The 21,268-nt window shown below is 37.4% G+C and overlaps 1 protein-coding gene across 1 annotated transcript in view; it reads right to left on the reverse strand.

Annotated features, from left to right (window-relative positions):
* pitpnm3 (PITPNM family member 3) overlaps nucleotides 1-21,268 on the reverse strand; it is a 100,097-nt gene that overhangs the window by 36,917 nt on the left and 41,912 nt on the right. The window contains exons 4-8 of the mRNA XM_058799864.1: nucleotides 14,433-14,503; nucleotides 14,123-14,343; nucleotides 5,811-6,000; nucleotides 2,957-3,079; nucleotides 1,436-1,608 (exon numbers count right to left, since the gene is read on the reverse strand). Of these exons, the coding sequence (XP_058655847.1) occupies nucleotides 1,436-1,608; nucleotides 2,957-3,079; nucleotides 5,811-6,000; nucleotides 14,123-14,343; nucleotides 14,433-14,503 (778 nt within the window). The remainder of the gene's footprint in view (nucleotides 1-1,435; nucleotides 1,609-2,956; nucleotides 3,080-5,810; nucleotides 6,001-14,122; nucleotides 14,344-14,432; nucleotides 14,504-21,268) is intronic.

The following is a 21,268-nucleotide window of genomic DNA, read 5'->3' on the forward strand; positions in this document are numbered from 1 at the left end:
TTTTTTTTTTTGCATTTTGCCTATCAATATGTTTTTTCTATATGGCAAATAAAACAAGTTTTATGTAACAGCAAATTTATCGCGCATACATTTAAACATACAAAAAGGGGGGCTTGTTGATGAATTACCAATATATACTGTAAAACATGCATTTTGAAAAAATATTAGGTTGAATTACTAAATGAAGCATTTTTTTGACTAAAAGTGACACACATTGTAACTAGGAAATACCAAGTAAAAATAAATGCTGAAAATGTTACTACACTAAAATGAATATTACAGTGGACTATGTTACAGTATATTACAGTATAATATTATATATTAAATTAAATATTTTAAAATATTATAATTCAATAGTAAAGATTTAATTGCACAAATTGTTTCACAATAAGGATAGATAGATAGATAGATAGATAGATAGATAGATAGATAGATAGATAGATAGATAGATAGATAGATAGATAGATAGATAGATAGATAGATAGATAGATAGATAGATAAAATACATGTTTCAGTACTTTCAAATATTCAGATTGTAATATTATATTACTTATGGCTTATGGGATTCAAGACTTTGGAACAGGGTAAAGTGCATTTTCAAAAAAAGTATTATTCTCAATTGTGTTCAAATTTTATTTAAAACAGTTTATGTATTCCCCAGTGGCTCAATTTATCCTTACGCCCTAATCCGAAGCTGCATATGAATAATACTTTATTTGATATATACTTTTATGCACAATGACATACATTTTTAGCTGTAACTGAGGGTAAAAACATGGAATGCTATTGTTGAATACAGGAATATTCAGGAACTCTTTTAATAAAAGAGCTTTGCTGGAGACTTATGACAACAATAGTGCAGAGAAATCTCTCTTGCCACATCAATACCCTAAATAGGATCATTTAGAAGATAAACAGTCGGATATTTGGTCCTTTGCTGCTGTGGCATTGAGCAACTTCTGTTTCAATCTCTCATACAGTATTCGCACACTGACTGCAGCTGTGACTATTAATAGCACTGCAGGCAGACGCAACATGCCACCAAGCAGCCAATATTGATAAACAGGACTGAAGAAAAAAGGTGACACATTTATGGATGGCTTGTCCAGAAGGACACATCTGGGTAATCTTGTTCTGATTTCTTATTACAAACAAGAAGCATGGATAATCCTAATAATTACTAAGACTGCTTATCTGCACCAAAAACAATTAAAATATGCCAAATTTACTAAAACTAATTACGAAACTAAGGCAAATTTGTTCTGCCATTGTTCGAAAAAATGACCACACCAATGATACATATGTCAGTCTACTCAAAAAACAAGAGCAACATTGACACTCTTCTGAGATTGTTTCTGCATGGAGAAAATATTGTAATAGAAACACTTCTAGAAGCAGGTTAAAATTCTGATGTGTTCTTTCAAGCATGCAGTACCTGCTGAGGAACGGGTGGTGCTGGCTGCCAGAGGAGTCTCCATCATACGAGTCGCTCTGTTTGCGGCTGAGTGGAGTTTTCCTGTTGCGGGTCTCATTGGGGGCAGATAAGTCAATGTTGCTCCTGCTAAGACGTTTGCTGGAGCTCAGACTCGGACTGACATCAGGGTTATCCTGAGTGTGTGGAAAATGTGAGACATAGCCAGCTGAACAGAGTCATCATTTATATAAATGTGGAAATAATATAAATGAGCACTGAAGTACAGTGTCTGGATGGTGTGACTGATGTGACAGCTGTTCTGTTCTCCCTGAAGATCACAGTAGTGTGAAAGGAAAACCCACAGGAATCTGCTCTTTCATAGCTCAGAAGACTAAAATGAGCACTCAGTGATGTTTCTTTATCAACTTTGTCTCGGAGGGTTCAAAAGATAAAAAATAAACACAACTGAGACCATTATCAACATTTAGAGTTATAATACAGAGATATGAAATGAATGAGGATAGAATAGCTCAGACTTTTTCACCATGAATTTTGTTGAGACATTTTTATATTGAGATATTAAATATTCAGACTTTGTCACAAACTCTGCTCAGATATGCCAAGATATCATTGTTGAGATTTCATCTACAACTTTAAACGTGTGATACTACTAGAAGCAAAATCAGACATCTCGTTTACAGGGATGCAAAATATGTCAGGTATAGGATACCCTATCTGTTATTAGCCAAGATTACAGATGTTTTAATTTATCAGTATCAGTCAGTATTGGGTATTTCATTGTGCATACACTATTTATCCACTTTTTAACCTTTATTTATTTTGGTAACACTTTACAATAAGGTCCTATTATTTACAGTACTGTATTGTTACACTAAACAATACAGATGGTACAGTATTTATCATTTTTGTCATTGTCAGTTAATTAAAAAAAATCAACTGTTCATTGTTGGTTCAGATCCATTAAATAATTAAACGGATACAACATTTAACTTTAATCATGTATTAGTATTGCTTTAGAAGTATTTTTCATTGTTAACTCATGTTAACTAATGTAGTAACTAATGTTAACAAATGGAATCTTATTATGAAGTGGTACCTTTATTTTTCTTTGCCATCATCATCATCATCATCATCATCACAAGCATGAATAATGTAATAACACTGTTAAATGTAATATATTTTTAAAATATCAGTATCAGCTTATATTGGGAATTTCATTGTATGCACTTTTTACAACTATTTTCATATTGCACATTATAAAGTTGTGATGCCCAAACTGACTTGTAGCATTTAAAATGACTGATTCTAGTTTTTAGCTTTTTATTTTTTTATATATTTTGTGTAACATATGGCATCTGTTTTAATTGTCAACAATGTATTCCTAATCAGGTGTGTGTGTGTGTGTGTGTGTTTGTGTGTGTTTTGTTACCAGATTCACTCTAAAGACAAGAGAAGAAAAGAATAAAAGTTACACGTGTTTTCAAACTGTGTGAGTGAGTGATTCAGTGTTTCTGTGCATACCGTTAAGCTCTCTGTGCTGTCATGTCGGCTGCCGTGGATGGGGCTGCTGTGTCTGGGGCTGTTGCTGAAACAGAGAGCGTCGAAACACAGCACACCTCCCACACAGTCACCCAATAAACACACCTGTACAAAACACACACACACAAATTCAGCCAAAAGCAGTGCAGAGTTTTTCCATGCAATCAACACTGTCAGGCAAATCTCAGGATTGCATAATGACAGCTCAATCTACAGGGCAGCCTGACAGTCAATAACACATTTAATTAATCGTACAGAAACAACACAGCTGCAACTCTATGCTTTCCTGTTTGCTGTTGATGAGCACCTCTATGTTGAGCTCAAATAATGTATGGATGTTCCACAAACAAACAAATCCACAGGGCTAATTATCTGTGTCAACAACAGACGAGTCTGTGACATGCTGTAAATAAACTACACGGCTATGCTTTGTCAAAAAACACCCCAATTTTCCCCCAAATCAGAAGGCTAATATGTTATTCAGGCACTATTTGAATGGTCCGGCTCCGTAGAGAGTCAACACTTGACATGTAGCTCATAAACTGCGGTCACCACTTCAGGAAATCATTGTGCCTTCTAAATTGACAGGAGTGTGTTATTGGATTAATCGTGTGAGATTATGGAGTAAGACAGAGTCGAAAGACTCCCTCCTTTTCGTCTGTTTTGAATGACTCATCACTGATGAGTCACTTTCCCTGCCAGAGACCCACACACCCTTCCCACTACTGCTCTGTACAGTTTGCCTTCCTAATACTAATCTGGGACCGCCCTCATCTGCCTGTGTGGCCAAATCTCATTTGTTGCAAATAAAGAGCCAAAAATGGTTTCAGGACTGAGACTAAACTCGCGGCCACATTTACCATTGCTCTGAAAAATTTTGCGAACAAAATATCTTTTCAGTACTGTACAACAGTCCTGCCTACTTTTTTCATGCTGTTGGTTCCAAAAAAAAAATTAATTAATTTTTTTCTATTGAGATCTTTAAAAAGCTTTACAAGTTAAGTGAAAAGTATTATAAGTTAAAGTTAAACAATTATAAGCCATGAACCAAACCGATGGAGGACGAGAAATGACTTAAGTATAAATAAATAAATGAATAAATACATAAATGCAGAAATAAATAAATGTAGAAATACATAAATACATTAATAAATAAATAAAAATACATAAATAAATTATTAATTAATTAATTAAATGCTGAAATAAATAAAGATATGCATAAATTAAATACATTTTGCCAAAAGTGTCATTTTTATTTATACTATTTTTTTTATGTGTTATACTACATTTATTTATGTATTTCTACATTTATTTAGTTTTACATTTATGTGTGCATTTCTATATTTATTTATTTCTGTATTTCTGTGTCCGTATGTTAATAAGGTAGGCGGTCCTAACCTCTCTCAATGCAGGATTGGTCAATTAGGCAAAGCAGTCAGAACAACCGTTTCTATTAGGCACAAACGCAAGATAGCAATTAGCCTAGTTAGCCTAACTTTATTAACTGCGGTCAAGCCTGCCACGGCTTGAAAATACACGAGCTGTTTCTCAATACCAATTACGCAATAATACGCATAATTAAAAATGACACTTTTGACAAAATAATTTATTCATTCATTATGCATGTCTTTATTTATTTCAGCATTTAATTAAGTAATTATTTCTTCATTTATGTATTTCTACATTTATTTATTTCAGCATTTAATTAATTATTTATTTATATATTTATTCCTTCATTTATTTATTTATTCATGTATTTATTTCTGCATTTCTACATTTATTTATTTATTTCTGCATTTATGTATTTATTTATTTATTTATACTTAAGTCATTTCTCGTCCTCCATACAAACAAACCATCTATGTGGTTAATCAACCAAAAGTACTTGAAAATTTGACAAAAAAGCAAAACAGTTTACGTAACAGCTGTAATAAGGGCAATGAACTATGCGAATGACAAAATCAACATAATTGAACAATGGTGTAATATAAAACAACTGTGGTAGCACTTAAAGCCTTTATGTATAATGCATTCTAAAAGTAGTTTTAATGCATTAATTATGCCTTGTAATGCACCTTATAACGCATTGTACAATCTAATAATTAATTGTGACCACAGTTAATACATTATAACACTTATCAATTCTTTGTTACACTGTGCATTTTAAATTAGGTTAGAATTATTTACGATGAGATATGTATTACAATGCACATTATGAATAATTATAATGAATTACACCCTTTAATAGCCCTTTATATTGCATCATACTGTACATAAAGGCTTTAAGTAAAGTGATACCACAAGGTTGTTGAGAGCATAGCAAGGCTGACTTGATTATTTAATTTGTTGTGATTCATGGGAGTGGGTGTTCCCTGTCAAGCTTTTTATACAGCAATTTGCTCACCACAATTTTCTGATTGGTGGAATTTTCTTTACAACATCATGGCTAGTGTAGTTTTTCCACCAGGACCTCCACTGTTAAGCATAATTCGTATTTTAAAAAATACGTTGAATTAATGAAAAATTATAGCTTCAACAAAAGTATATACCATCAACCTCGGAGATCAAGACAGGCCTGTCTTTAAATGCCCACTTAATGATCAGTTATCAGTTTCTCTAAAAATCAATCAGTTTCTCTATGGAGAAAATTAATGGATTTTTTTGCTTCTGAAACCTGACTGTTGTTCTATAGGAATCTCCACAATTGTAAATGTTACATAATGGTGAAAAAGTATTTCATGCTGCGTTGAATTCTGTGTAAGCAAAGCTTTATTCATAAACCAAAATATTGCTAATGCGACCACACCTTAAGATTATTGGGTGCTTCTGAACTCACCTGCCCTGTGAACCCCTGTCCCTCTGGAGACTGCAGAAAGCTGTGGTACACCTGGTTGGCCCGAGCGATCACGGTTGCGACGGCGTCTTGGTAGTGTGGAGCAGCTATGGCGAGCAGTGGTAAAGCGGCCAGAGGTAGATGGTCTACGCTGCTGGACACGCAACTCTCGTCATAGCTGTAAGGGTTCAGACTGTGGAAATGAAGAGCATGTTAGTATCCAAACTGGTGACCCTTTGACAAAGCAACAGAAGACACGAGGCATTTTTATTTTGCTACCTTCTGAACTTTAAGAGATTAAATGCACCATACACTACATCAGTAAGTTTTTTAAACACCAGACATTTGGCAGGTGCCCCAGTACTTAAGTTGATGCCACTCATTCATGTCAAAAGGTTTGATGGTTCTTTTTAAGGAAAATCCATTTAAGATGGTACAGTGTCTTGGAACAAAGTAGCCTAGGTGTAAACTGGTCATTAGTCAACCCAAGCTGGTCATTAGCAAGTTGGATGACCAGACACTATGTTCCCAAACCAGCCTAAACACCAACTGGTAGCTGGTTAGCTAGAATAGCTGGACTAGCTCATAATACCTTATGACCAGCTCAGAAAATCTAATGACCAGCTTAAACCTGCTATGGACCATCTTCGCTCAATTAGAATAGCTAGACAAACTCATACCACCTAATGACCAGCTCAGATCAGCAGATGACCAGTTTTAACTGACTAATAACCAGCTTGAACCAGCTAACAACCATCTTTGACCACCTAGAATTGCTGGACAAGCTCATACTACTAACGACCAGCATGAAGTAGCTAATGACCACCGTACACCAACTAATTACCATTTTAGACCAGCTAGAAACTGATTACCATTTTCCAATTCACAGCAAAAAGGTTTTCAGCAGCGATGATTTAAATGCATGACAGAGATGATGCAACGTGAGAAGAAGAATTGCGGAGAAGCCCGAGGTGTTTTATCATGCTGCACTGCATGAGTCTGCATGAGTCCACAGAATAAAATAAAGAGAAAAGTGAAAGATTGCCCTGCCCCAACATTGTCACCTTGAACAGCTGTGCTAACCTCAGAGCCATCTATCAAGCACAACGATTAGCAACCCGAAAGCTCTGACAGAGAGACAGCAGTGCTCGGGGTGGGAATACTGATGATGGAGGGGGTATAGGCTTCTTACAGCCCAGGCCAGGACTGGGGCAAGAGCTTTACCTGTTTGAGGAGAACACACCACCCAATGGTCTACTTGTGCAAAAATCTAAATTTGATTATAGGCTCTTTCAATTCTTGAGTTGGAATTTGAACCGAAATGGACTCATCCCACAGGAATTTAAACTGAAATGACAGGAAAAGAATTCAAACACAACACAGGTAAGGCATTCTGGGAAATGAAGAGTTTGTCCATCCATTCATCTATTCATCTACCCATCCATCCATCTGCAAGGCCTATGACCATTGAAACCTCAAGGCTTTAAATATTTTTTCAGAACTTTTAAACAAGGCTTTAGTTAGAATTAGAAGTTAGAATTTCAAATCATTTTAATTCAACATCTTTACGTTCAAATTTGAACTGGAATTCCACATCCCGCTTGCTGCCTCAATACAAAACCAATGTAAATTCAAGTTTCGGTTTGGAATTTAACAGGCACTCTCAATTCAAATCTGAATGGCACCAAACTCTGGCAACAAAATGGCAGTGATGTGCTGTAATAGGCTGCTGCTTGGCAAAGTGTGGCACAGGCTACTGGTGATAAATGACTGTTGAAGGTGAAGCCTCCAAGTGGAAATGAACAAGTCCCAAATGAATCTGTCTGCTGGAGACCTGAAAAAGTAGTCAAGCTCCTTTTATCATCCTTTTGACTGGGAGAACTATGTAGCTCTAGGAGGGCTGTGAAGGAAGTCACAGAGAAGTCACTTCTCTGATTATAATGACAACCCATAAGCTCATTGTAATCAGTCTTCGGTGACGTCGCCTGTGTAACACAAAAGCTGGTCCCATTTACATCTTACTCACGGGAAGCCAAAGCTTGCTTTTTTCCCCCTTCTCGTTAATAATCTACTGCTGTTTTTCTTCTCTAAATCATGCATAAATTTCCTCCAAACTGCATTCTGGCCGCTGATCTTTACCCTGACTCCTCACAAGGCTAGGCTAATGCGCTATGACCCAGTGTGAACAATAGTTCCTGTCATGTTTACATGAACTCTCCTGGCTGGAGAAGGACATAGCCATTACAGTAACAAGCCTGCAGACCAGGGGCCAGCCCTATTAGACAGGCTCCACAGCAGGAGAGGGTTCAAAGAGCACCTCCAAACTCTCAGTATGGTCACTCACAGGATTCATTATTTATTTACACAGTCTGTAATTAATGTTTGGCCCATGCTAGCAGCTGGCATTGTTGCTGGGGTGCTGTTTTACCTCACTAATAAGAATATGGCAGGCTGGGTAATGAAGTGTAACAACCTGTCTTTTCTGAGACTTTTTAGTTTTCAGTGTAGCCTCTCTGGCTGTTAGAAATGGCTGTCCTTTATGAAATCAAATGGCTATAGTAAGAAAAATAACAATGATAAACTGTAATTATAAATTAACTAACAAAATGAAATGTACTGTATGCCAGAAAGAAACCATTAGGTCTAGGCAAGGCTAACATCAAAAGCAGTATTTTTTAAATATTTTCTGTGTTGGGTGGTTGCTATGCAATTTTCTGATCAGTTTTAACATGCCAACATTGTTGCTAGGCTGTTCTAGGTGGATGCTAGCATTGATTTAGTGTTCTGTCTGGTCGCTTGGTGGTTACTTCAGTTAGAAGTGGCCATTAAGTCTAGGTAAGTCTGCACCTTTCTTCGCTAGGTGAAAATTTAAAGTCAGATTGCTTGAAAAGTAATAGCACACCTCTTCTCAACACGCAGCATGATTTGAGGTGTTATTCATGTCCGTAGTAGAAGCAGCATCTTATGAACCACTGTCTGGCAAAAAATGTCTTTATCTTTGAACTGCCTACACTCTTTACCTGAGGGGAGTCAAAAAAGAAATCTCACCAGAAAAAAAGCTAGTGAGGAAGCTGCAAAGAAATTCAGAGAGAAGAAGAAAGAGAATGAGCACTGAACGTTCCTGTTTTCCATAAAATTTGGATCAGATGTTCATCTAGTTTCCCTCCCTTAAGCTGTGAATACTAAGCTCTTTTACAAGAAAATGTTAGCTTAGTACTAGCAATTGTGAATTTAAACAAGCAAAGGCCTGTAGTAAAGCAAAAAGTGAAAGCATGTAGCAGTACAAAGGTACATTGATGATATCAGATAATAAAATTGGGATAGTTTGAAATTTGTTATGGTACTGAATGACCATAACAAATGTTATTATCTTTGGACATGAAAAATGGTATGTAATATGGTACTTTTTTTGTTAGTGAGATCTCCAAAATGACAGTTAAGCAAATAAAACAGTTTGAAGGTCTAAGGTCAGGTTTTTTCTTTAAATTAATACTTCTATTCAGCAAGGACTTTCAGCAATTGATCAAAAGTGACTATATATATATATATATATAAAATATTTATCTTTTGTACTTTCTATTCATTAATCAAATGAAAAAAAGTATCAACATTTCCACAAAAACATTAAACTGTTTCAACATTGATAATAATAAATGCTTCTTAAGCACTAAATCAGCATATTAGAATGATTTTTGAAGGATCATGTGATACTGAAGACTGAGGTAATGGCTGCTGAAAACTAATCTTTGCCATCACAATCAATTACTTAAAATATATTTAAATAGAAAACATTTATTACTATCTGGAATAATATTTCAAAATATTGCTTTTCAAGTGCAAATAAATAACAAGAATTTATCCATCAATCTAATGTCACATTAATCCTAGCATACTAATCCTACCACCCTCATTAAACGATGTTAGTATGACTCACACTAGCAGAAGTGACCCCTGTTCAAAGACAAAACCTTCCAAGCCTACTCAAAACAAATGAAGACCCCTGTACTCCCTGCTAGCCTGCTCCACAGGCAATGACTGTTGGGTCTCAAAATAACCTAGCTCCAGCTGAGGAGGGCAAGAGGAAGGAGTTTTGATCAATAACACACCTTTAGACTGCCAAAAAACCTCTTACAAAAACAAGCTGAAATCTAACCAGACATTCACAAACACTACTGCACGTATGAAAGTCATCTGTTTGAAGATCTAATTTGCAGGAGCGTCTCATTATAAATCTCATTTCTGTTTCTAAAGCAGTAGCTCTCATTAAGGAGATCTCTCTTCCGACCATTAGGGCCAATAGGGCTTAGATAAAAGATATTTATCTGAAAGCTACGCCTTTCTATCACTCAATCAACATAAGATTTGTAAATAGTAAATATTTCCTCATCCTTTCCATGATGTCAGGGAGTGAACATCTGCCACAAACAATCCAATTAATTTATAACAACAGCTCCAAATTTGTCTTAAAGTTGACAGGCGTAATTTTTTTCAATGTTGATATATTGTCTCCTACACCAGTTTATACTATAAACAAAAGTCCATAACCATACATATGCGATATTTACGAGGTTAGAGTTCTTGCATTTTAGACACAATAATGTTTTTGCTCTGCCAAAGAAAATTGCTTCAAACAAAGGCAACACACTTACTTGTTGAGTGAATCAGTATCTTTGGGGGGGAAAAAAACAGTCGAGTGAATGATTCAGTGACTCACTTGTTCCTGAATAAATCAGAATCATGTAACAAATCAGTTAAGTGAATGATTTAATGACTCACTCACTCGCTTCTGAATGAATCAGTATTTTTGAACAAATCAGTTGAGTAAATCATTCAATGACTCACTTGTTCCTGAATTAATCAGAATCATGTAACAAATCAGTTAAGTGAATGATTTAATGACTCACTCGCTTCTGAATGAATCAGTATTTTTGAACAAATCAGTTGAGTATATCATTCAATGACTCACTGGTTCCTGAATGAATGTGTTTTTAAAAAAAAAATTGGTTAAGGGGAGTCACTTTATTTTGAGGTCCAATTCTCGCCGTTAACAAACCATTAACTAGAACTTTTGCCTCAATAAAAGTCCTAATTTGGTAGGTAGTTGTTAAGTTTAGGCATTGGGTCAGACTGACAGTTTGTGAGGAGGACCAAAAGTAACTGTTGCTTAACTATATGCTTTAATATATATACTATACTGAAGTAGGACACAAGTAAGGAGGAAAGAAAGCAAACTAAAGAAGCTTAAATGGTCGATAGACTAGTTGGTGCCATAATAAAATGATTAAATGGGCAAAGATTCAGGCTGAAGACTAAGCAAACTTACACCATCAATGCTCACAGGTGGCACTGTCCTCGAGAGACAAATCAGTGTGCACCTTCTTCCTATCTAAGCTGTGACAGAGCCCCAAATTGTTTTACTCCAGGAATCACGTATTGAATTGACTTGCACACCGTGCTTCGGTGAGAGAAAATCAATGTGGAAGCTTTTTTGCCAGAGTTGCTAATTGGAAATGCGGTGTGGAGCGGCAAACACAAAGCTCCATAACATTCCGCCCCTCCTTTTCTTTTATGTGCTTCCTCTCCACAAACACTAATGCATGTGTGAGTGTCTTGTGTGTGTGAGTCGCTGCTTCATACACACACTGTAAAGCCACATCTGTAAGCACATCTCATTAGGAGAGGAAACTCATTATCAGCAGTGATGGCTTGACAGGACGGCCACAGGTCTCAAAGACAATTCCCAAAGGTCTTAAACTGAGGAAATGAGAACATACATGCATGGCAGCTGTACTGACAGAAGATGTGTGCGCTATAAAGGGGCTCTAAACACAGCAGTAAGACGTTTACATCTGAAATGTCTGTCAAGAGGGAGAGAGCAGTGAGCATTAACTGGGTAATTCTCACAAAAAACATTTCCAGGTCACATTTCACCTCAACACCATAAAGAAAAAATAAGACAAATGAATAAAGAAAATTAAGCCAGTAAAACATTTTCATTTAAATAAAATGATATATAATTAAGGCTGCAACAACTTCAATTAAAACTACTAAAAACTACTATGAAAAAAGAAAAACATGAGAAGTCACAAAGTAGGCTGCAGGAAGGACAAAAAAATTAAAAATGAATATGATTACTTAAATATATTACTTAAAATATACATTTCATTCATAATCTGGAAAAAAACTGCAAAATAAATTAATATATTTACTTGAAGCAAAACATCCTTTTTAATTTGTTGCTTTGATTTTGGAGCAAAATGTGATTTGAACATGTTTTGGACAGGTTCCGTAGATTCACCCCATTGTTTAGTCCTGTCCAACAAGTTGCCAGATCTCAGCAGAAGATCAAATCAGCCACACGTCTCTTCCTAGAGAACCAGAGCCTACCGATGTTGTTTTGGCTGATCCTGGTCTGAGTAACAAGTAAACTGACTGCCTATGCCTTCATTAATCCTGTGGGAAGCAAAAGGAAGTCCTGTTGATAAAAGAAAACCCCATTGTGTGATTGTAAGGGTGTGTGTTTGTGTGTATTCTGTATCCAGGGAGCACAATTATGACCTGCAACAATTACTCAGTCTCTCCCAGTAGGCTGTTGTTCTTTATTATATCACTTTTATCATATCCCCCTTTCTCGGTACTGGACAAACGCAGACCTTTGCTCAGGTCAGTTCAATACTCACTGTAGCTACAGCCACTGAACCATAAAACCACAGCAAAAGAGCAAATGCAGTTTGTATGTCACTCATGAACAGGGTTTATCACGTTAATCTCTGTGGTACCCCAATGACTGACGTTTTTTATTTGACCATGTGTGGAGTGGGCAGAGATTGTGATCATGTGATCAAATACCCTTTCTGACTCTACGGAGCTCCTCCATCTTCATTGCTTCACCCAGGTGATGACAAAGACACGAAAAGGACACAAAAGCCCTAAAGCTATAGAAGAAATCCCTCAGAAGAGCCCCGAGCCACTGAGCTCTTGAAGCAATGGATCCGCTTTCACAGCTTAAAAGGAGTCTGTTCATTATAAAGGCTGATTCTCACAGCAAGCATTAGCGTTACATGCTTACTTGGGGCTGTCTTCTTACCACTTATTCGTTTCATCCTTTATAAACGAAAAGCAGCATAGAGGGATGACGAAATTCATTATGTCTCATCAAGAAAACAAATCACGGATCTGCACTCTTTTCTACCTGCATGAGATGAAGAGATGCTGCATGAAAGGCAATGGAATTAATAGATTGCTCATGAATTCTCTTTAATCTTGTAGAAAATCTCTAGTTGAAGGCTAATGGGGGATTATTTGGGGACACAAATTTGTAAAGTATTCTTAAAGGTTGTTACATTCAACTTTTTTGCTTTTTGTTCTGTAAATAATTCTAAATAAAACTTTAATACAGAGGTTTTATTGTACAAATAAGGGCTGCAACATCTTAAATATTGATCAAAAATACTGCGTTCCCTTCTGGACTTTTCCATTTGAAAATGTACAGTTAAAAAGAGTAGTGTCTGTAAAGAGTTTTTTAGTTTATTCGTTTGTTTTTTGAAAGAAATGAATACTTTTATTCAGCAAGGACGCAATAAATTGATCAAGGACGAAAGTAAAGACATGTACAATGTTAAAAAGGTTTCCATTTCAAATAAATGCTGTTCTTTTGAACTTTCTATTCATTAAAGAATCCTGAAAAACACTGTCCACAAACGTTAAGCAGTATAGATTGGAGCTATGGCCACAGAAAATTCAGCTTTGCCATCACAGGAATAAATTACAATTTAAAATATATTCAAATAATAAATATTATTATTAAATAATTTTTCACACACTGCATACTGTATTTTTGATCATAAAAATGCAGTCCTGGTGCAGCATATTTTATCTTCTGACCCACAACTTTTGAACAGCGGTGCACCAGGGGCCAATGGGCTCTTATTTGAGAACATAAATTTGTAAAATCTCATTCAAATGTTCTTTAGTTGAAGTCGAGTTGCTCAGCTAGTTCATAAAAGCAACTCTCAAGAACAACTGTGACTGAATCTGTCAGCATTTCCCCATAAAAACGAGTTTTGTGCATTTAGCCCGTTTCACCTGAGGCTTTTCCCATGACATCAGAGCAAAACCTTTAATTGGCATCTCTTTCATAGTGTATATGCACAATAGAGCAAAACACGCCATTCTAGGAAATTAAGCCACAGTACTACTGGAAGGAAACAGTAATAGTATCAGGTGGTAGAATATACGGTATTAACTTCAAAGAATACCATGGCCCATTTCCAAAAAACAGTCATTAAAAGTGGCTTTCAGTTATAGCTACTTACTTTGACACAAGGCAGAAGGCCTCTGCGCATACGGCAGGGCATGTCACCAACTTGATGACGACATGCTGAGCTGCAGCCTGGAAATGAGCTTGAGATACTTTTTCCAGCACTGAGGACAGGGTGTTTACATCTGCGTTCTTCGCGCCTGGCTCTCCGCCTGCTAGGTCCAGTATGTTTCCCCCGTGAACCACCAACACCAGCACATGTGTTTGACATTTGTTCTGGTGAACAAGGGACATGGAAAGGTCACGGCACAATTTCATAGAAAAGAAAGCAGTAGCACACTGAATATTCAAAAAGATCATCTTACCTCAGCTTCCTCTAGACCGTCAATGCTAGTCTGAGGGACACATTTCGACCTCCTTACACGGTACAGACTCTCTGACCCCATTAAGGAAAGAGCATGAGATGGATAGATAGGGATATATATATAAAGAGAGAGAGAGAAGGTGATTATAGCCACTTTGCACAGATGCACAGCAAACAGAACCACAAATGATTATTGATCCTACAAAGCCCACTCATCCCTCTTTCATTAATGATTTTACCTTCCATTTATTTTCTTCATAAGACGACACAGAAAATGTAGCGTTATCACTGAAACCACATACTGGTACCATCATATTTCAAAACACATCAATAGGAAACAGACAGAGCTTGGGATTTGTATCAGACAAACCCCTTCATTTTGATGTCGGCTGGTGTCATACAAAAATAACAAAACCAAGTAACAAATTACACATGAGAGAAGTGAACAGAACCAACAAAAAAGCCTTTTGGTGTCTCTGAATCTCCAAATAAGACCGCTGGCCTTCAGCCAAAGTCATTACACCTCACCTTCACCATTCCACGCTCTATTTTATTTCTGTTTGTAGCTTCCCGCTCTGTTCTGCCATCTCATTCTCACACTCTCATGATCCAGCGCTCCTGTTCTGGCTGGCCTCCAGTCATTCTGTCAGCATGGAGCTCATGTCCATGCCTTCTCAATGCCTTTTTTCAGTCTATGTGCTTTTAGGGGGGAAACGCTGGAAACTCACAATCCACAAGGTGAAAATAAAAAAATTAAACCCCCCTGAAGTGGTTGTTCAAAGTAACACGACACATATCAACTACATCCCTTCTATTTGACAATGGCAAATTTATGAATAATAATGGTTTTCTTTTCCACATTACTAATTCAACTGTCAAATTCCAGGTGTTTTTTTCAATGAATCTACTCTGCAACAGTTATTGAAGTCCAATCCCATCATTCTGTAATGACAAAACCTCATTTGAAAGCAAAGCCTGTTAAGAGTTTGTACAAACAAACACCGCATTGATTCATAATGCATCCTTTCACAGACAATTGTGGGAACCGGTACGTATTTGAACCACCGGGATGATGTCATGACAACCCCAAGCTACTATGAGTTTGACATCAAACAGACTGAGCCGATGATAGACCAGACTGCTTCTCTTAATGGCATATTCATTCACTTCTAAATCATTGGGTCTCCAAGGAGCAATTGCGTTCATTGAAAAGCTGTACCGACTGCAAAAAAAACCTCCCAATAGTAAGAGTCTGTGCTCATCCCAGCTGCAGGCTTTCATTCACAGCCGCACCATGTGGAAAACAGCCGGGGCGCTGAGCTGTGCTCTCTCCTGTGCTTAACACTGTATACACACTGCCAATCAGCTGCAGCATTATCAGGCTCACTGCCACTTTCTTACTACTGCCTGTCTGACTGCCTCTCCAGATGCCTGTAAGACACAAACCAATTCAGCTTACATAAGCCATATATATAGATAATTAAAGTAATAAAATGTCTAGATCGATCGATAGACAGACAGACAGACAGACAGATCGAAAGAAAAGCATATAGTCGCATGGACAGACAGATAGACAGAACAATAGATAGAATGAAATAAAGAACAACAGATGACAGACGAAAATATAGAACCATAGAGACAGACAGACAGAAAGATAAACAAACAGGATAGACAATTAGAAAGACAAATGGGCAGACATATAGAATGACAGAAGGAACAACAGAAACATAGAAGGATAAACAAACAGACTGACAGAAAGACGTATGGATGGTGAACTTTTTGTGTTAATGAAATTTCACAGTAGGTGTTTTATGCCAGAATGGTAGATCAGGGAATGCTGGGAACTCCCACAGTTTAGTTTCAATTGGGCTCAAAAGGTGAGAAAGTGATGGCAAAGAAATGGAGAAAAAGGATAACAAGCAATAACGACAGGACAATGAAATGACAAGGTGGGTGCCGAGCAAAATGAAAGACAAGATTGTTGATTCCCCTCCCATTCCTCACACCCTCTGGTCCAGAATGTCACTTCTCTATAAATGCAATGGGGACAGTTTGTTCTTATTCACTCTGCTCTAGAGTTGCCTGTCTCTCTTGCTTTAGCTCATGTCCTCTTTTTCCCACAGCAACCCAGTCATCCAGCACTACCCCTGCAGATTTATAGCATCCTGTAGAGAAATACGGATTCAAGGGACAGGAAGAAAGACGGAGCAATTAGAGAGAGAGACAACCACGGAGGGCATGTGAAGGATGTGACGGAGAAAGAAAGGAGATGGACAGAAAGATTTGACCACTCCAAGCAATATACAGGTGCATAAATTAGAATGTCGTGGAAAGTTAATTTATTTCAGTAATTCAACTCAAATTGTGAAACTCGTGTATTAAATAAATTCAGTGCACACATACTGAAGTAGTTTAAGTCTTTGGTTCTTTTAATTGTGATGATTTTGGCTCACATTTAACAAAAACCCACCAATTCACTATCTCATCAAATTAGAATACTTCATAAGACCAATAAAAAAAAAAAAAATCTTAGTTTTTTTTTTACATTTTTACATTTTTAGTGAATTGTTGGCCTTCTGGAAAGTATGTTCATTTACTGTATATGTACTCAATACTTGGTAGGGGCTCCTTTTGCTTTAATTACTGCCTCAATGCGGCGTGGCATTGAGGTGATCAGTTTGTGGCACTGCTGAGGTGGTATGGAAGCCCAGGTTTCTTTGACAGTGGCCTTCAGCTCATCTGCATTTTTTGGTCTCTTGTTTCTAATTTTCTCTGTGGGGTTCAGGTCTGGTGAGTTTGCTGGCCATTGTGAAGCACACCAACACCATGGTCATTTAACCAACTTTTGGTGCTTTTGGCAGTGTGGGCAGGTGCCAAATCCTGCGGGAAAATTAAATCAGCATCTGTAAAAAGCTGGTCAGCAGAAGGTGCATGAAGTGCTTCATAATTTCTTGGTAAACGTGTGCAGTGACTTTGGTTTTCAAAAAACACAATGGACCAACACCAGCAGATGACACTGCACCCCAAATCATCACAGACTTTGAAAACTTAACACTGGACTTCAAGCAACTTGGGCTATGAGCTTCTCCACCCTTCCTCCAGACTCTAGGACCTTGGTTTCCAAATGAAATACAAAACTTGCTCTCATCTGAAAAGAGGACTTTGGACCACTGGGCAACAGTCCAGTTCTTCTCCTTAGCCCAGGTAAGACGCCTCCGATGTCTGTGGTTCAGGAGTGGCTTAACAAGAGGAATACGACAACTGTAGCTAAATTCCTTGACACATCTGTGTGTGGTGGCTCTTGATGCCTTGACCCCAGCCTCAGTCCATTCCTTGTCAAGTTCATCCAAATTCTTGGTTGGTTGTGCATCTTTTTCTTCCACACTTTTTCCTTCCACTGAACTTTCTGTTAACATGCTTGGATACAGCACTCTGTGAACAGCCAGCTTCTTTGGCAATGAATGTTTGTGGCTTACCCTCCTTGTGAAGGGTGTCAATGATTGTCTTCTGGACAACTGTCAGATCAGCAGTCTTCCCCATGATTGTGTAGCCTAGTGAACCAAACTGAGAGACCATTTTGAAGGCTCAGGAAACTTTGAGTTGATTAGCTGATTGGCATGTCACCATATTCTAATTTGATGAGATAGTGAATTGGTGGGTTTTTGTTAAATGTGAGCCAAAATCATCACAATTAAAAGAACCAAAGACTTAAACTACTTCAGTCTGTGTGCAATAAATTGTGAAACTCGTGTATTAAATAAATTCGAGTTGAATTACTGAAATAAAATCACGACATTCTAATTTATTGAGATGCACCTGTATGTAGCATCTAACCAACAACTCTCTTCCTTCAGAGGAGCAAAACTAGTACAAAGAAAAAGAAAATCAACCAACAAGTAGACCTTCAGCTTCAAAGACACTCATCTTTTCTTGACAAAAAGTAAAACCAATTTTCAGCTGAAAAGATAATAAACCCTACAGGGTCAAATGTGTATAGACTGAGCCTGTTCCTCCTTTTGATACCACAATCATATACAGTGCCTTGCAAAAGTACTCCTACCACTTGAAATTTTCCACATTTTGTCACGTTACAACCACAAACGTAAATGTATTTTATTGGGATTTTATGTCATCGACCAACACAAAGTGGCACATAACTGTGAAGTGGAAGGAAAATGATAAATGTTTTCAAATTTTTTTACAAATAAATATCTGAAAAGTGTGGCATGCATTTGCATTCAGCCCCCTTTACTCTGACACCCCTAACTATGAATATATCAAATAAATAAATAAAAATCCCATGGTACACTGAAGCACTGAAATATGGGGGTGGGGGGGGGGGGGGTGCACTTGCACTTAACATTATATGAAAATCAAGCTCAAATGGCGTTAACAAGGTTTTTTGACCAAGGTTCAAGGTTCGAATGACTGAGATCTGCGTTTTGTCTGTCATTAGAACGGCTGTATCTGAGGCAGCAAGTGCATCGCGTTACGCTTTCATCAACTTGGTTATAAGGTTCAAGGTTATAACCATATGGGTTCTTAGTTTTTCTTGTTGTTTAATACTCTTGGCCAAAATAACAAATGATGAAGCGCTATATTTAAAACGTAAAAATGTAGCCTATATTGGCTACAACTTGACGGCAAATGTAACTCTTCTACACTCTTCAAACACACAAAAATTAGCTTTTAATTAGCCAGACACAGTGTTTAAGTCATGAAAACGCTGTTCTTATTCAAACATAAGTTATTTATTTACCCTTGCATTACGAACAAGCGGAGATCTGTCTCCTCCAGGCTGTGCGTGGCACTTCATTCTGAATGGAGGCAGGGTGAAGTTACGAGGTTTCGCTGAAAGTTTGAGGATCCAATGGCTTTACAAAGTTTTACTGACAAGCTCTTTTAATTGCTTTTTATTGGTTAAATGTTGTAAAACCCTCAAACAGATATAAGGAAGACCAATAGCACTGATTTAAAATGATAATAACGAAATATTATAGAGATATGAAGTTTGGATAATTTTCCACGGCACAACTGACTGAGCTAGGGTATGGCAACTGCCATACATAAACGCCGCCCCTGCATCACCCCGAACACACCATCCCCACCGTGACACATGGTGGTGGCAGCATCATGTTGTGGGGATGCTTTTCTTCAACAGGGACAGGGAAGCTGGTCAGAGTTGATGGGAAGATGGATGGAGCCAAATACAGGGCAATCTTAGAGAGTCTTAAAGAGTCTGCAAAAGACTTGAAACTGGGACGGAGGTTCACCTTCCAACAGGACAACGACCCTAAACATACAGCCAGAGCTACAATGGAATGGTTTAGATCAAAGCATTTTCATGTGTTAGAATGGCCCAGTCAAAGTCCAGACCTGAATCCAATTGAGAATCTGTGGCAAGACTTGTGGCAAGAAATTGCTGTTCACAGAAGCTCTCCGTCCAATCTTACTGAGCTTGAGCTATTTTGCAAAGAAGAATGGGCAAAAATGTCACTCTCTAGATGTGCAAAGCTGGTAGAGACATACCCCAAAAGACTTGCAGCTGTAATCGCAGCGAAAGGTGGTTCTACAGTACAAAGTATTAACTCAGGGGGGCTGAATACAAATGCACGCCACACTTTTCAGATATTTATTTGTAAAAAAAAATGTATCATTTTCCTTCCACTTCACAGTTATGTGCCACTTTGTGTTGGTCTATGACATAAAATCCCAATAAAATACATTTACGTTTGTGGTTGTAACGTGACAAAATGTGGAAAATTTCAAGGGGTATGAGTACTTTTGCAAGGCACTGTAGTTTAACAAAACATGGATCAGGCAAACCTGAACAAACCGGAGCCAGTATAACACTACTGTGAGAACATCCCTCCCTCCAGCCTCCAAAAACAGACCCAGTCAGAAAAACACAGTCTGAATCATGGACTGAATCAGGTATTTTGACTCGAAATGAATCAAAAACCTTCATAATAAATTTGTGTCAAATGTTATTTGTCAAGCATTTTGGCAAGCAACAGTAAATGCACATTTGTAAACTGTGCATTTTACTGACTTTCATGTGACAACATCAAATATATGAGTTCCACTGAAATAAATGGTATTTACAAAAATCCATATGGAAATATTTGTACAGGAAGAAAATATAGCTGTGCCACCTTGTGTTCACCAACAAAAACATTCACAATATTTTTAAAATAAATCTGCAAAATGTTTACTTTTCAAACACAAATGACCCTTCGGGAGAAAAAGCAAAAGCTTGTTTGATAATCTAATGGATGGCAGCAGTTGCTAAGGTAGGATTTGTCAGTAATACATGGTAGTGAAGCATCAAGACAGAGAGAGAAATAAAGAGAAAGAGATCAAGGAAAGACAGAGAATGACAGAGCAACAAGAGAATATTGAGACCGACAGAGAGAAAAGAGTGAAATAGATTGAGATAGAAAGAGATAGAGAGAGGAGGCTGTTCAGAATACAGATATTTATTTAATGTGGAAATAAACATGAACCTTCTGCCAAAAATACACTCGGGTTGACAGCGGCCACAGGCTGCCTTTAACTCAGCGATTGAATGAGCTCATGAAGAGACTGAACATAGAAGTGAAGAGTACAACTCAACTGAAGAGAGCTAGAAATGATGTAGATGAAATGATGCTTGGATTATATAGAGAACTAAAAATGCAAAAATGGATACAGAATGCAACTGATTTGACCAATGAGTTGAGCAAGCAGCAATACTATCCGAAATTCTAGGAAAAGCTGAACTTCTGCAGATGAGATGCAAAAAGGGCCAATTCAAGGCCAAAAGGATTTAGTGCTTAAATCATAAAGCCATTTTAT

This window comes from Onychostoma macrolepis, chromosome 15 (assembly GCF_012432095.1).
Source record: "Onychostoma macrolepis isolate SWU-2019 chromosome 15, ASM1243209v1, whole genome shotgun sequence".
NCBI lineage: Eukaryota > Metazoa > Chordata > Actinopteri > Cypriniformes > Cyprinidae > Onychostoma > Onychostoma macrolepis.